At 34.9% G+C, this 18,413-nt stretch overlaps 1 protein-coding gene across 1 annotated transcript; it reads right to left on the bottom strand.

The window, feature by feature from the left end:
• Window positions 1-1,954: 1,954 nt before the first annotated feature.
• On the bottom strand, window positions 1,955-2,893 carry LOC104980068 (olfactory receptor 2L8-like). The gene has a single exon (XM_010828645.1). It carries the CDS (start codon window positions 2,891-2,893, stop codon window positions 1,955-1,957), a length of 939 nt encoding a protein of 312 aa, XP_010826947.1.
• Between the last annotated feature and the right edge of the window lie 15,520 nt (window positions 2,894-18,413).

Consider the following 18,413-nt stretch of genomic DNA (forward strand, 5'->3'; position numbering starts at 1 on the left):
CGGCCCAGAGGGAGGTATGGGGAGGGAGGAGGAAGGAGGGTTTGGGATGGGGAACACATGTATACCTGAGGCAGATTCATTTTGATATTTGGCAAGACTAATACAATTATGTAAAGTTTAAAAATAAAATAAAATTAGAAAAAAAAATAAAAGGAAAAAAAAAAAAAAACTACTGAAACTTCAAAAAGCAAATATCCATAAGCTTAGAAGTAGAAATGGTATTTAAAAATTATTTAAAGATATAAAATTAGTTATAGTGAAAAATTACTGATGGAAAATAACACTTTTTTCCTGTAAAGTTTCAGAAAACAATTATTAACAAAAAAATTTAATATCAAAGCTATAGTGATAAAATGTGTAAATTGGCATTTGAAACACAAAGCCACTTCTAGTTTCTTATACTAAGTTCACAAATTACCAGAAATTTGACAGAAATCAATAAAGAACCATTGATTAATTTATATTTAAAATCAAACTTAGATTTACATTAAATTGACTCAGAATTGATGGGTTGAAAATGCTTCTTGAGATTAATCTTTTTATAAAAAAATTCTTCTTGAGAGTCATCAAATCTTTCTGTCTAAAAATATATATTTTGATTTAATTTATTAATTTTAGCTCAGTGTTTTCACAAACTACTAACATTCCTAATAGCTCCGATAACATAGGCAGAATGATTTTTTTAAAACAAAACAAAACAAAAAAAGAAAATAATAAAAATGTAATCACAAGTGGCTGGAATCACTTTCAGTTATGTAGATAGATAACAAAGTTTCTAAATTATAAATTCAGATGAAAATTCAGGAAAAAGTGGACCCCCCAAACCTTACAATCAATAAATATATCACATAAATAAATATCTATGTCATTAGATAAAAAATTCTGACACAAATGTGTTGTTTATAATTTTTATTGCATTTTATAATGCAACATGCATCCACCACGGGTGTCCACGTGTTCCCCATCCTGAACCCCCCTTCCACCTCCCTCCCCACACCATCCCTCTGGGTCATCCCCAGTGCACCAGCCCCAGGCTTCCTGTAGAGCTGATGGATTTTTATTTAATATAGTGGGAAACGTGTTTAGGAAATTAACCTAATCGTAACATGAATGGCTGAATTTGATTCGAAAGTTAACTTTCTCCAACCTGGTTTGATAGAATTATGTGACAAAGTGAGTGGATAATAAAATCTCGTTTGAGAAACATTATCTAATATAAGAACAGTAGGAGCAACTTAGGAGGTAAAATATTCCAAGTGTGGGGATGCTTGCAAGAAGGACCTTGCTATTTCTAAGTTTCACTAATTAGACTAAATCATTGAAACCATTAATTCTATAATTAACTTCCGTTTTCTCAGTCTCTATTGGCATATCCTCGTCCTTATTTTTGATCCCAGATATGCTGGATATTAAACCCACCACCCTAAAAGAAATATAAACTTGCCATTTTCCACTTACAGCAGTGCAAAGACTTGAGAATGTCTGTTTAAATCTCAGAAACAAAGTTTCCTCATATTGAAGGAAAAAAATAACTGTTACTGGTAATTACAGAAATACTATGAGAAGAACAAAAAGTCTTTTAATTTGATCAATACATTCAGAAAACATGTTTTAAAAATTTAGTAAAATAAATGGTAAACATAACTAATGCTGTTGAATAAGTTCAGTTAATTAAAATCATTTCCATTTTTATTACTTAATGACAAATAAAAATTTTAATTGAAAACATAGGGAAGAAAAATATTAGAAACTGATGGGAAACAACACCATGGAGAATATAAAGATTAAGGCTTGATATATATGCAAGATAATTTTGTTGAAACATAATTGACTTTCTTCACCTCTATATTAATTTTATACTTGGCATTTAATTGAAAAATACTCTTTTAAATTATTGAATGCTGATGATAAATGGATTTATATGCAAGTACTAACATTCACACCAAAACTTTGTCTACATTTTTACAGAGCAGATTCTCTGAATTGCTCTTCTCAGGGCTTCCATCACCTCCTTGTTTTTCAGGCTATAGATAAGAGGATTGAGCACTGGGGTCAGGATGGTGTAGAAGACAGCCAGAACCTTGTCTTCTGTTGGAGATCTGAGATATCTTGGGCGTAGATAAGTGTAAACAAAGGGAGCATAGTAGAAAGTCACCACTGTGAGGTGGGTGCTGCAAGTTGAATAGGCCTTCTTCTTCCCTTCTGCTGAGTTCATGTGATGGACCACACGGAGAACACGGCCATAGGAACATACAATACCAATGAAAGGGCACAAAAGGAAGAGGGTGGTACTCACAAACACTGTGTACTCATAGACCCAGGTGTCAATGCAGGCCAGAGTCAACATGGCTGGGACATCACAGAAGAAATGATTGATGGCCCTGGATCTGCAATAAGGGATATGGAGGGCATATGTGGTGTGGGCACAGGAGTTGATAGAGCCCATTATCCAAGATCCTATTATCATCAACACACACACTCGTCTGGTGATTTTGATGGAATAGTGAAGAGGAAAGCAAATGGCCACATACCGATCATAAGCCATAGAGGCCAAGAGCAATGCTTCTGCACCTGCTAAAGTCAAGAAAAAGAAGCTCTGTACCCCACATCCAATGAATGAGATTGATTTATTTCCAAACAGATAATTGTAAGCCATTTTGGGGACAATGGTTGAGATGTAATTTAGGTCAATTAGGGATAGTTGACTAAGTAAAAAATACATGGGTTTGTGAAGATGGATGTTCAGAAAGATAAGAAGGATCATGGAAAGGTTGCCAAATAAAGCCAATAAGAAAATGAGAACAATGAGAATAAAAAGAAACAGGCCAAATCTTGATGAGGGAAACAATCCCAATAAGATGAAATCAGTTGATGTTTGATTACAGTTTTCCATGAGGCATTCATATAATTTTTCCTAAGGGCAGACAGAAGAGTAAGCTAGGCTTAAAACAAAAAGGTATTTTTAATTTATTATTTTAACCAAAATATATTATTTAACATTTTTCACCTCTTAAATTAAGAACTGAACTCATCAATTTTATAAAAAATAGTCTTATTTTAGAGCCAAAGATCAAAATATAAAGATACAAACATTTTGAACAAAATGTTTTCCAATAAATTTTTAATGTTATAAAGCCATTTAATTATGAGATCATTAGAATACAAATGTTGTAGTGCCCTATCCAATCTCAAGTATTACCAATCTCAGATACCATATTCAAAATATATTCATAGGAAATCAATGTAAATTCAAGCACTGTATAATATTATTAGGGATAAGTATTTACTACTATCAAGATATGATTTCTCTTTCATAGTTCATCTCTAAGTCTTACCTCTAAAACCAGCAACCTATCAAATATGCTGAGGAGCTATTTTTTTTTTTTTTTTAGTTTTGTTCACTTAGAAGTGTCAAACCAAGGTTCTTTGAAGTCAAATATTATTTTGATCTATCTTTTGTGAAATCTAAAATGAAACTTATTGTCAGGTATAATTTAAAGGAGTCACTCTGTTCTGTCTCTTCAGTGAGTTTCTCAGTGCTATAATTAAAGTAAGCCTTTGCCTGAATACCTACACATTGCACTCCTTGTATATTGTTGAATCTGTGCAAGCACTTTTAAAAAGTATGTGTAATATCTCTCTGCTTCCCTGATATTTATATGATAAGTATTTTTTAATATCTGTCATAGTCTGAATGAGGTTTTTTTTCATAGAAATATAAAAACACATCCTAAAATTCTTTTGAAATCCTAGGGTATTTAATATAACAAAAAGCATCTTATAAAATAATTGGAGAACTGCTGCTGCTGATGCTAAGTTGCTTCAGTTGTGTCCGACTCTGTGAGACCCCATAGACAGCAGCCCACCAGGCTCCTCTGTCCACAGATTCTCCAGGCAAGAATATTGGAATGGGTTCCCATTTCCCTCTCCAATGCATGCATGCATGCTAAGTCACTTCAGTCGTGTTCAACTCTGTGCAACCCCATAGATGGCAGCCCACCAGGCTCCTCTGTCCACAGGATTCTCTAGGCAAGAATACTGGAGTGGGTTGCCATGTCCTTCTCTGAATTGGATAACTAGCTGTTTCTTATTTAAAATTTGCCATAGAACTATGATGATTTTAAGATTGTAGTACTGGCATGAAGATAGACATAAACCAACTAAATAAAATAGAGAACCATAAAAAATGCATAAATTTGAGAGAAGATTTTTCATAAGTGTCTCAAAGCCATTCATTAGAGATCTTTTCACCAAAAGTTGCTTGGAAAACTGGATTTACTGGTCCAATTAATAAAACTTCGGTGATCGCCTTAAATCATATATGAAAATTAACTAAAATAGATGAAAGTACTAAAGAGTCCCTTGGACTGAAAGGAGATCCAACCAGTCTATCCTAAAGGAAATCAGTCCTGAATATTCATTGGAAGGACTGATGATGAAGCTGAAACTCCAATACTTTGGCCATCTGATGCAAAGAACTGACTCCTTAGAAAAGACCCTGATGCTGGGAAAGACTGAGGGCTGGAGAAGAAGAGGACGACAGAGGATAAGATGGTTGGATGGCATCACCAACTCAATGGACATGGGTTTGGGTGGACTCCAAGAGTTGGTGATGGACAGGGAGGCCTGGCATGCTGCAGTTCATGGGGTCGCAAAGAGTTGCCACGACTGAGAGACTGAACTGAATACTGAATAGAACTAATGACAGGGAGAAAGTTAATGACATAAAATTTAACTGTGCTTTCTTGGATATGAAAAGCGTATGTGACCAAAGCATATATATATATTGATATATTGAACTTTATTAAAATTAAAAACTACTGTGCATGGAAGAAATTTATCTGGAGAGTGAATAGCAAGTCATAAAATGGAAAGGTATTTGCAAAATATATATCAGATGATGGACTTATATAGGGAATAGATAAAGAACTACACAACTCAGTAACAACAGATAAACTAATTTAAAATAGGGAAAATTCTTGAATAAACATTTCTCCAAATAAGATATTCAAATGGCCGATAAACACAAGAAAAGATGTTCCACATCACTAATTATTAGGAAAATTCAAATCAATACTATTATGATATAGCACATCTCACTTTTATGAGATGTGCTATCATCTTTTTATTTTTAAAAGATTATTTTTAAAGAATCTTCTATTTTTTAAAAAGCAAAGTGTTGACAAACGTGAAAAGAACTAGAACATGTGCAAATGTAATGCTGGTGGGAGTGTAAAATGATGTAACCACTTAGGAAAATGTTATGGCAATATCTATAAAAGTAACAGAATCACCATATGATTCAACAGCTGCCCTTCTGAATGTATGTCCAAAATAGCTGAAAGCAGAGTCTCTAAGAGATATGTTTATACCTATATTCCTAGAGGCTTCTTCACCATTACTGAAAAGTTGTAGCAATACCAAAAAATTCATTGATGAGTTAATGGATGATCAGAACATATATAATTTAATCTTAAAAAAGAAGAAACTTCTACTACATGCTACAACATGGAAGAAGATTAGAGATACTATGCTAAATAAAATAAGTCAGGCATGAAAAAACAGATTCATGATTCGACATATATTAGTTATCCAGGGTAGTCAAATTCATAGAGATGAAAATGGAATGGTGGTTGTTAAGGACTGTGATGTGTGAGAAATGGAGAGTTAGAGTTTGATGAATATACAGTCTCATTTGAACAATATAACAATATTCTGGGGTGATGTTGGTAATGTCTGTACAGTACTGTCGATATACTTAATGTCAACAATAATTACACTTAAAAATGGGTAAAATGGTAACTTTTATAGCATATAAATTTGCCCCAACAAAGAAGCAAAAAATACTACATAAATGTAACTGCAATTATTTCATATTTCTATTCCAAATATATTGTGCAAACCTATGGCAGGGTCTTGAACGTTTATGGAGGAATTGATCTCCAATATATGTGGTCTATTAAAACTTTCTATGGAAAATTTCAGATTTCTTTTTAGACATAATATTTGGATCCAAAAGTAAATAGGATATTAGACTATACCATAGTATGCAATTTATATTGGTTATTTAATTATTGATAGATTAAAAACAGTATTTGAAACTATAAAAGAAATTATTGTGATTATTATCATGTATATTTTATATAGGGATGTCTATTAAAAAAGTGTCCTTTGGGTAATTTTATCACACTCTCAACATGAAAAAATGATCAATGAATGGAAATAATTAATGGTACACCATATCCTGAGATTTGAATCCATGTATTATAACTGACAATGGAGCATTTTCCTTTGGTTATTCATGTTGCACTGTTCTATATTATAATATTTTCACATGATATTATATAAAAGCCCTCTGTGTCTTAGAGGTAAGCAAAATCAATTGTTGAATATATCAGCCTTGAATACGACAAAGTCTAATGTAAGGAGGATATTTTTTTTCTAGAGGTAAAGATAAAACCAAATAACTTATTTTTTTATTTGGTTTTCTTTTATCTACTGGAAGAACAATAATCTATTTCAATTTATAAAACATTTCAATCTCTTTATATTCTAAACTTCTTGAAAAGATTCTAATCTGTGCATTAGCATTGATGATATCAACATAAGATGAAAGAGCTAGCAGGAAAAAAAAAAGTCTTATGATGTTTTTTTGCTGGGGAGAAAAAGCAAGCCTTTATCTGGAAGAGAAATGGAGAGACAAACTTTTTTGACTGTCTCCATAGGTTGTCATGTAAAGTGTGTCAGGATGTTTTAGAATTAAATTATATTTAATCTTTACCACTCTCTATTGAGTTTGAAATCACAACTGATGTTTTTTAAATAATAAAATTGTGATTCAGAGATTTAAAGTGACTTTATCTTAAAATACATAATAGTTGGATAGCTGGATTCCAGATTGTTCTACCATATATTTATCTCCATCTATCTCAAAAATACACCCTTTATCTATTCTATCTTATCTTATAATATTAAATATTTTAAAGTAATGCATCTGAAACAAGGGTGTGTCATTTTTTACTATTCAACACAAAAAATAAATAAAAGGTGAGAAAGAAAAAAACAGAAATTAAATCATTAAAATAAAAGATCTATACAGTTGGTAGAAGGACAAGAATGTATGTGAAAAGTTTTTTAAAACATAAATAATTATTTCAATGTTTACTCATTTTAATGTGTTCTTCTATATTCTCATATATACCGACTTTAATGCATTTGCACTTTGCCCAGCACTACAGATATTATCTTCCAAAAATGATATCCCAAAATCTCTAAATAGAATCCAATTCCTGTCTAGGCCTCATTACAAAATTGTCCCTACTTGGGAGACACATATATAGAATATATTAAAGAATCACTAAAATGAGGTGTTTTTCAGTATTTTATATTTAACTATAAACATAGGAATAATATCTGCAATTAAACTGATGCATATTGACTCCAAGAGATGGCCTTACATAATTCATTTTGACATGTGGGCAGCATTTGAATGGTTTTATTCATCATACAGAATACAGAAATCTGAAATCTGAATAGACAGCAGTTAATATGGATGATCCTTTGCAAGTGAATTCTCCTAAGGATGGGGAATACGTGTATACCTGTGGCGGATTCATGTTGATGTATGGCAAAACCAATACAATATTGTAAAGTAATTAGCCTCCAATTAAAATAAATAAATTTATTAAAAATATATATTGTATATATATTCTAGAACGAATAGTTTTTAGATCTATAGTTCAACTATTAAAAAAAAGTTTTAAAAACCTGAATTATAGATATGAAGTGAGTCATTCAAGGCTGTATAGTATAGTGACTTAGTGATCAACTTAGAAAACATGGAAGAGTATTCTCTAAATTCTGATAATGCAGAATTTTCCACTGATGCACACTTTTTATATTCTACACTTTCCTCAGTATTCATCAAAGTCAATCTCAGAAATCATTCTTGATTACAAAATAAAGCTGGTATGAGAATTCACAGAGGAATAGCAAGACTGTAGATTCACCAAAGAATCTACTTGGATTGGCTTTGCTGTGAGTGTTACAGGAAATCTCAGATTAGATTTGTTAAAATTTGTAAAGCATAAAATTCTTTCCAACAAGTTTTCAGAAAATTTGATCACTTCCTGTCTTCCTGCTGCTACTGCTGCTAAGTCGCTTCAGTCGTGTCCGACTCTGTGCGACCCCAGAGACAGCAGCCCGCCAGGCTCCCCGGTCCCTGGGATTCTCCAGGCAAGAACACTGGAGTGGGTTGCCATTTCCTTCTTCAAAGTGTGAAAGTGAAGTTGCTCAGTCGTGTCCAACTCCTAGCGACCCCATGGACTGCAGCCTACCAGGCTTCTCCGTTCATTGGATTTGCCAAGCAAGAGTACTGGAGTGGGGTGCCATTGCCTATCTTCCTAGATCCCTAAAATCTCCTGATATGTTGGACCTCTCCAAACTGATTTTCCTTACTCATATGTAGGGTTGAGAAAACAGTAAACCAGGTTAGCAGTTCAATTATAATGGGAGTCTTCTAAAACATTAGTTTCATGAAATCAATTCTAGTGCTTAAAAACTGACTAGGTTTGCCTGGTAGGCCAGCTGGTAAAGAATCTGCCTGCAATGCAGGAGACCCCAGTTCGATTCCTGGGTTGAGAAGATCCCCTGGAGAAGGGATAGGCTACCCACTCTAGTATTCTTGGGCTTCCCTGGTGGCTCTGACTGTAAAGAATCCACCTGCAATGTGGAGACCTGGGTTAGATACCTGGGTTGGGAAGATCCCTGGAGAAGGGAACAGCTGTCCACTCCAGTATTCTTGCCTGGAGAATTCCATGGACAGAGGAGCCTGGCAGGCTACCCCTGGTAGGGGTTGCAAAGGTCTACGTCAATCTAAATGTCTACAAGATTATTTTGCATTGCCATCAGTCATTTTCATCAGTGTTGTAAAATGACTTACACAGAATCAGAATCACATTATCCAGAAATGTGTCTTCTAGTATCTAGACAAACATACTAGTCTACAGTATCCATACATGGAAGCCTACATAGCATTCTACATTCCTTAAAGTGTTTCTATAAATTCTACTTGTAGGGAAGTAGTATTATAATTCTAATATGATAAGCTTTAATTCTAGTATAATTAGTTCAACATCTAATATAAATAGTTTTAAAGCTAAACTCTTTCTGGTCTACTTGTGTAATGAAGGAGAATAAACATATTCTTATTGCAAAACAAAACATGAAGGACATATACTTATTATAAGTTTCATCTTTCAGAATATCTGTATACCTAATTATTTGTTTAGTAATACTGATTCATTATTGCAAAACTTTATTGAACTATATTCATTAGAAACACACACATATATACACATAGAAATAATCACTATATGCTTCATATCTCTTATGCTATTAAAATTATGGTTCCCAAACTGTATAACTTCAAAAATTGAAAGCACATTACTTGATTATTAAATACTATCAGTAAAATTCCTAAGTCAGTAAATGTATATCAGCCATTATGAAATCTTTGTCTCTTCTTTAGTAGAACATGTAGAAACACTTAAAGGAATATGGAATGTTATGTAGGCTTCCATGTAAGGATACTGTAGACTAGTGTTTGTCTACACACTAGAGGACACATTTCTAAGGTAGTGGGATTCTGATTCTATGAAAGTCATTTTACATCACCATTTAGATGACTGATGGCAATGCAAAATAATCTTCGTGTAGACATTTAGATTTACATAGATAGTTCTAATAGGTAATGTAAGGTTAGAACAAGGAATTTATCTGAACATGCATCTTTTCTGTAGAACAGATTTAAAGAAACATGAGATATTAAAAACGATCCATTAGATAAAATATGAAAATAGTACATACCTGGGGTTAAATATAATTGGAAAGTAGTTACAAATTTTAGCACCTTTATCAGTCACTGTTGTCACCATCATGTACACTCACTTTTACACTGTTGTCATCCATCACAATTGCATGATGATACAGTTTCCAATTGTCTCTTCGTGCTATGCCCATTTGATTCAAAAAACCTCTGCAGAGTGTTTTTTTTTTTAGATATTATTTTCCTTCACTGGAAAGTTATTGATGTATACAGGAAGTAAAAAACAAAATGCAAATATTGACAGCATAACATACTTCAATTCACAAGATTTCTGTTTTAAAATAAAAATGGTTAGCTATACTTAAACATAGAGACTTCCCTGGTGGCTCAGACGGTAAAGCATCTGCCTGCAAAGTGGGAGACCCAGGTTCAATCCCTGAGTAGGGAAGATCTCCTGTAGAAGGAAATGGCAACCCCTCCAGTGTTCTTGCTTGGAAAATCCCATGGATGAAGGAACCTGGTAGGTTACAGTCCATGGGGTCGCAGAGTCGGACACCACTGAGCAACTTCACTAAAACTGGAACTATACCTAAACATACGGTTTGTTACCTGAAATATTTCTAGAAGTTATCCCTCAAATTATATGTGTATAATTATAAACACTTATATGTATATACATACAAAGTAATATTAGCCATTTTAAACTTTACAATATACTCCATTTAATATTTTCATATAAAATCCATGTAAATAATTTCTAGATATTAGAAAAAGTGGATTCATGGAGGAAAAAAGAACAAGGTAGGAAGCAACATTAAGATTACCATGAAGATTTGATGCTTTTGAACTGTGGTGTTGGAGAGGGTCCCTTGGACACTAAGGAGATAAACTAGTCAATCCTAAAGGAAATGAGTCCTACATATTCATTGGAAGGACTGGTACTGAAGCCGAAACTCCAGTACTTTGGCCACCTGATGCAAAGAACTGACTCACTGGAAAAGACCCTAATGCTGGGAATGATAGAAAGCGGGAGGAGAAGGGGATGACAGAGGGTAAGATTGTTGGATGGCATCACCAACTCAATGGACATGAAATGAGCAAGCTCTGGCAGTTAGTAATGGACAGGGAAGCCTTGAGTGCTGCAGTCCATGGGGTCGCAAGGAGTCGGACACGACTGAGAGACTGAACTGAACTGAACTGATTATTTAACCACTCTTAATTCATTAAAAAAATTATAATAAATTGGAAATAAGAAAGTCTTCCATATTTCTTAGCACTGATATCCTTAAGTGTTAAATTTATTCTTTGTCACTTGAACACATCCAAAGTATCTTCCAAGACCTTCATCTCATTTCCCATCAAGAAAATCACATTTATGAATCAACTCCAAAACCACTTTCTTTTGTCCATTTCATATGCCACAGTTACTACTAAACTATATAGTAAGAAGTGCAGCTGCTCCTGGACCTCAAACTTCTTTTAAAATTCTTTGCTTCCTATGTCTTACATAGAACACATTAAACATTTCCTAAACTGACTATCTTAAATCCTGAATAATTTCAATATGTATAATAGCCAAACTTCCAAAAGGGTTAATACAATATTAACAGAACCAGTACCTGTGCCATTACACAGTGTACTTTCATGAACATTTCTCTGCCCCTAAAGACTGGATAACTATGTTGTTTACAAACTTTCTCTACTTTGCTGTAGTCTTTCCCTTCTCTAGAGGACATACAACAGGCTATAGTATACAGACAATAATGAATCCTCCCATCTTTAATAAATATTATTTATCCTTCAACTTCCTTTCTCCTATACAGACCTTTTTCTGATTAAGGTCAAATAAATTCTTCTAATAGTTGAAGTGCAATTTTAAAGAATGTAAAATCTTATTACATACTGCATAATAGAATATCATAATTATATTCAGTAATCTTTCAAGAATTGGTGTAGTTAAGAGTAAGGCCATTCAGCATAAGTCCAGAACAGTAGTTCAGACAATAGCAACAATTGCCTTTATTACTGATTTTGCTAGGTTTTACTATCATTTCACAATCATTCTCAATCAGATCATTTATTGGAATTGTATGACAGGTTTCAGGTTTAAAAGAGCTTTACATCTTAAAACACATGACTATATGTTCGAGCAGTTCATTTATTTTTTTTTAAATATTTTTAAGGATATATATTCTAGTATATGTATTATTTTAAACAGTTTCAGTCAAATACAGCTTTCTTTTTGGAGTTCTCTGGCTAATGAGATACCTGAATGGATTTATATCTTATTATAAATGTTAATTGGAGAAAGGAATGGCATCCCACTCCAGTATTCTTGCCTGGAAAATCCTATGGACAGAGGATCATGACAGGCTACAGTCCATGGGGTAGCAAAGAGTCGGACATGACTAAGAGACTAACACACATAAACATAAGCATTTAATTCTGAATAAATCTCTGAGTACTTGCTGAAGAGCCCATCTTACTGTGGAGTGAAGAAAAATAAAAATACAAAGAGTATTAGTACCTTTAATTATATCTGCACTTTCATTCACTCCCTGGCTTGATTAGCTGCAGAGGTCCAAGGGTCATCATATAAACAAAGTTGTTTCCTCAGTAAAATCTTTGAAAGCTTTCTAAATGAATGTATTTATATATACATTAATATTTTATTTCTCTATAGTTGACATTTTAAATACCTCCATGGAAACTTAGGAGCACCAATGATTCTAGAACTTTGTTACCTGAAAGTTTATTCTAATACTTTTTTTTTTTTTTTGCTATTGACTTAGGAATGTCCACTGAGATTTAGCAAATGTAGGTTAAGTTACTAATAGCCTAGGATGGCCAGATGCCAAAGTTGGGAAAGACGTTTTCAGGGTCACTTCAATGGGGAAATAAATGACTTATTTATTCAGATTATTCCCATATTATTATGACTCTAAACACTTTGGGTCATATACTTTATATATTGCTTTTCAGGAAGTCACATTAATGATATGACTGCAAGTTGTTGTTGTTCAGTCGCCAAGCTATGTCCGACTCTGCAACTCCATGGACTGTGGCATGCCAGGCTGCCATCATTTCCCAGTTTGCCCAAGTTGATGTCCATTGATTAAATCAGTGCTGTCATCCAAGCATCATCTCCCGGTTTGCCCAAGTTGATGTCCATTGATTGAATCGGTGCTGTCATCCAAGCATCATCTCCCAGTTTGCCCAAGTCGATGTCCATTGATTGAATCGGTGCTGTCATCCAAGCATCTCATGCTCTGTCACCTCTTCTCCTCCTGCTTTCATTCTTTCCTAACATCTCAGTCTTTTCCATTGAGTTAGCTATTCGAATCAGGAGGCCAAAGTATTGGAGCCTTAGCTTCAGCATCAGTCCTCCCAAAGAATATTCAGGGTTGATTTGATTTACAATTGACTGGTTTGATCTCCTTGATTTCCAAGGGACTCTTCAAGAATCTTCTCCAGCATCCTAGTTTGAAAGCATCAATTCTTCCATGCTCTGCCTTCTTAATAAAAGCATACCAGCCAAACTCTTAAAATATCAAATATATGGGAGTTTACTTTAAGTAATAAATATTTTCAGTGGTTTCCATTTGGATAGAAATACATATTCTGGAGAATTCTATGGACAGAGGAGCCTGGTAGGTTACAGTTCATAGGGTCACAAAGAGTCAGACCTGACTACATGACTAACACTTTCACTTTTTCACTTCACATATTAAAATATAAAACAATTTTCACTTATTAATCAAAATAAAGAAAATGATATTATTGTGATTCAATATTCAGAAAATAGAGTGAAGTAATTTTATTGAAGATAATACATTAACATTGTTACATTTATCATAGTTACAACTAATTATACGTTTTACTTATGAAGATATAATATTGGAGTTCTTCAATTTGTTAAATATAATTTTCAAAATATTTGAGTTTTTTTAACAATATGTCTCAGTAAAGACATTTTTGCATTTAAATTATCTTCAGTTGCTTATTTTCATGGATCTGGATGTTTATTTCCCTCTTCACATTTGGGACATTCATGTCATTATTTTAAATAAGTTTTCTCTCCCCTTTCTCTTTGTCTGCTCCTTGTGGGATAATGTTTATATTGTTTGTTTATAAAACGTCATAAATTATATTAGATTTTTCACTCCTTTGTATTCTGTTTTTTTTTTTTTTTTTTACCCTCTACCCAGATAAGTTCAAATAATCTTTCTCAGTCTTTCTTTGGCTTAATTACATCCACTGTTGAGCCTTGATTTTTTTTTTTTTTCCTAGTTCAGTCACTACATTCTCCAGTTCTAGAATTTTGGTTTGGTTCTTTTAAATGTATACATTCTTTTTTTTTTTCTTGATCTTCTTATTTAATTCAGATATTGATTCTCTGATATTGTTTAATTGTCTGTATTCTGTTTAGTTCACTAAGCTTCTCTATGATAAATATTCTGAAAATTTTTAGATAGATTTTAGCTCTTCAATTCTTTAGGGTCAATTACCTATACCTTATTTTGTCCTTTGATAGTACCCTCTTGCAAACATGTGAAACTTTTGTTCTGATTTTTTTTTGTTTTCACATTTGAATAAGTCACAATGTCCAGTCTTATTAGACTAGATTGGAGAGAGACAGCCTTTATTTGGGTCAGGCCAACAGACAGATAACATGGGTGTGATTGCTTACAGGGTCCATGGATGAGTGGGCTTGATGTTTGTGTCTATATTAAAATTGCAGGTTCACTTGACTTTCTTTTTCTCATTAGAGAACTCTAAAGGAGAAATCTCTCTGCCCTGTACTTCATGGTATCAGGGAACCTGTGACTCAGAACAAAACTGTCTTTTCTATCCTCTTCAATGTATCTTTCCCATTTCTGTGCTCCATCTGAGTGCTGTAATCTCTCATCTGGGATCCAGAGCTCTAATGACATTATGCTTGTGCATGGATAGTTATTTATGTTCATGTTTCCATGAGGGATGAAGTTTATAATCTATCCCACCATCTTTCTGACACAATAACCATGTGTGAACACCATGGCCATGTGTTTAGTCAAAGAAGTACTAACATAGACACACGCAGCACATTCCATGCCTCAACAAGCCCACTGAATAATTTGATTCTAAAATAGTCATTTTAATTCCAAGAGTACAGGGGAAAGTGGGGAGTACTGAGTATCAGTTATCTCCCTTGAAAATGGTACAAAACCAAGCAGAGCATGGAATCATGGATTTCCTTTACCCTAAGAAAGAAGAATATGGAAGTTGAACAATATCCTGAGTTGTGTATTTTTTCAAAGGATTTGAAAAGTTTCTCTGCTCAGTAAAATTATTCATTAAATCACACAATTATAAAGAAATATCACATTTACTTATTTTGAAAAAGAGGTACCATTCTCTGTTCCCAAATAGAAAAATTCAAGTGATAAATATTTTCACAAAAAATTCTTGAAAAAAATAACAAGAACTCATAAAGTAAAATATCCACGTGAAATAAATTATATGATTGATGGATGTCTTCATAGTCTTTCTAAACTGACATACATATGGTGAAATATGATTTACTAGTAAATCGATCAAAATGAATATTAGTTTCTTTCTCCACAAATTATTTTCCAAATTGCATACAATCACACTAAAAAATCTCATGTTTTGGTGAAAACTTTTGCAAGCTAATTCTAATAATTACATGGAAATTCAATAGACTGGAAATAACCAAGACATGATTTGAAATGTATATATTTGAAGGCAGAACAAATATTCAATAAATAGAATCTGAGCATATGAAGGAGAAAAGAACAAACTGGTGATGTTTAACAGTATGTATATGTTATATAAAATTATATAATTTTACCACCTGTACTTATTTATTCAGTTTCAAGCAATTGTAGGCATTGCTTACATTTTAGAGATATAATAAGACCCATACTTTTAAATGACAAAAAAAAGAATGTAAATTTTCTTCTAGTAGTTTTGGGGAATATTTATTTTTAGAAGTTGATAATAATTACTATTTTAAAATGTTCTTTGTATTAGTGATAAAATGGCATGGAATCTTCCATTCATCCATTTTATTGTCAATAACCACAACATATTTCCCTTTACTCTTCTCCCTTTTCCAGGAATTTTACCTCTCAGAGTACTAATCAGGCATAGTGACAAGTGCTTGAATCTTAATCCGCGACAGCTCGAGCCCTCCTAGCTTGGTAAAATGGCATGCTAAGGTCTCCAAATTTTTGTGCTGCTCTTCTATCTTCAGAGTTTGTCAACTCCAAAGCTATCAGTGATGACGTGATTTAGTCACTAAGTCATGTCTGACTCTTGCCACCCCATGGACTGTAACCCACTAGGCTCTTCTGTCCATGGGATTCCCCAGGCAAGCATACTGGATTGGGTTGCCATTTCCTTCTCCAGAGGATCTTCCTGACACAGGGATTGAACCCAGGTCTCCTGGATTGCAGGTGGATTCTTTACTGATTGAGTGACAAAGGGAGTCCAAAGTGATCAGAGAAGTGGACAACTGCACGTCTTTATCTGAACTCAGTACTTCTTTTAACTTTCTAACTCAACCTTCAGGCTCTAACTGGGTCTCAGCAGTCAGCCAAACTGCCCAAACTAGGGGCTACAACACTCTGGCACTGGGTAGTTTCTCTTTTGTTAAAGTTTGTTACATGAACAAGAACCAGTAGGAAAGCCTGGCATAAGGGAGCAACACCATTACACAGGTTTCGAAAAAAATCTGACATATGAGCTATTCTTTACCACACAGAAGTTGTTGGTCAACTTGAAATTTCCATCATGAGCTTTTCTTTCCAAGATTCTTTAATGTGATCTCTCAGCTAGCTCATTAATTGTTGGTTCATAATTCTCTTCTGTATATTCAGGGCAAGGAGAGGCTAACAAAAGAGAATGACCCCTTGTGGGGAGAGAGCAAATTAGCCAAGATGGCACATTCAAGCTCTCTCACTCCACATTTTGTAAATAATGACTATGTAATAGCTGAGATCGCTTATCACTGTGCATGCATGTCATGAGGGACTCACTTTGTCATGGGTTGTGTGTTGTAGGGATACGCAAGCTCCACCTAGAAGCAGCAGCATTACTGCTGCATCACGGCTGTGTCTGTGGGGTCAGCTATGAGAAGAAAGAATACTTTGTGTCTACTGCTACGGCTACTGCGTCAGCCAGGAGAGAATAGATGTGTCTGCAGTTCATATGGCTCCTCAAGTCTTCTTCCAGCATTTTAGCTTGTGCCTTGCCTACCATGGGTTCAATGAACAGTGCACACAGTGAGATACAGCTAGATAGTCGGCATCATGAACAGGATCAGCAATACACCCCTCCAGATTGGTTGGTGATGATTTTGATAATCTTGTCTCAGGGAAGATTTACCTTGTCTGATAACAATTATGATCCACCAAAACCTCCTTGGTTCTCAGAGTTTATGTATCCTGCTTTTCAAATATCGTTTGAGTTTGTCATCAAAAGCCTCACTTACAGAATAATGGTTTGCTGCTGCTGCTGCTAAGTCACTTCAGTCGTGTCCGACTCTGTGCGACCCCATAGATGGCAGCCCACCAGGCTCCCCGATCCCTGGGATTCTCCAGGCAAGAAAACTGGAGTGGGTTGCCATTTCCTTTTCCAATGCATGATAGTGAAAAGTGAAAAGTGAAAGTGAAGTCGCTCAGTCGTGCCCAACTCTTAGCAACCCAATGGACTGCAGCCTACCAGGCTCCTCCATCCATGGGATTTTCCAGGCAAGAGTACTGGAGTGGGTTGCCATTGCCTTCTCCTACTTATTATTAAACTCTAAGCTTTTCTAATGTGTTTGCCTCTGGTCAGTTTTGAGTCACCAGCCATATGCTGACTTTCTTTCTGGCAATGTTTTGGCCCGATCTATGGAGGCTATGGTTAGGTCAATGGTGACCTCCAAGAGAGTTTATGCCAAAGGGGACCTTGCCAGACAGCTGTTTCTAGTCCCCAACCCCCATCCCTGTTGTAAGCCCCTGCTGACCCATGTCTCCACAGGAGACTCTCCAACACTAGCAGGTAGTTTTAGTTGAGTTTCCTGTGGAATCACTGCTCCTTTCCTCTGATTCTCTGTGCACACAAGGTTTTGTTTGTGCCCTCCAAGACTGGAATCTGTTTTCCTCAGTCTGTGGAAGAAACAGAGACCCCACAGAGACTGAGACAGAACTGTGTTTGAGTATCTCCTGTGGAGGCACAGGTCAGCAGTGGACTGCCACAGAGGTAGGAGCTCTGAGTGCAGCAGACTTGGGAATGGCATAAGTCTTCTCGGAGAAGGATGCCAATAATCCCACCATAGAGCTGCCAGAACTTACATCAGATCAGATCAGTCACTCAGTCGTGTCTGACTTTTTGCGACTCCATGAATCGCAGCATGCTAGGCCTCCCTGTACATCACCAACTCCCAGAGTTCACTGAGACTCACGTCCATCGAGTCAGTGAGGCCATCCAGCCATCTCATCCTCTGTCGTCCCCTTCTCCTCCTGCCCCCAATCCCTCCCAGCATCAGAGTCTTTTCCAATGAGTCAACTCTTCGCATGAGGTGGCCAAAGTACTAGAG

The sequence above is a fragment of the Bison bison genome, unplaced genomic scaffold (assembly GCF_000754665.1).
Source record: "Bison bison bison isolate TAMUID 2011002044 unplaced genomic scaffold, Bison_UMD1.0 scf7180017858678, whole genome shotgun sequence".
Classification (NCBI taxonomy): domain Eukaryota; kingdom Metazoa; phylum Chordata; class Mammalia; order Artiodactyla; family Bovidae; genus Bison; species Bison bison.

Excerpts from the sequence above, each read along its gene's own strand:
- LOC104980068 (XM_010828645.1), bottom strand. The coding sequence starts at position 2,893 with ATGGAAAACTGTAATCAAACATCAACTGATTTCATCTTATTGGGATTG.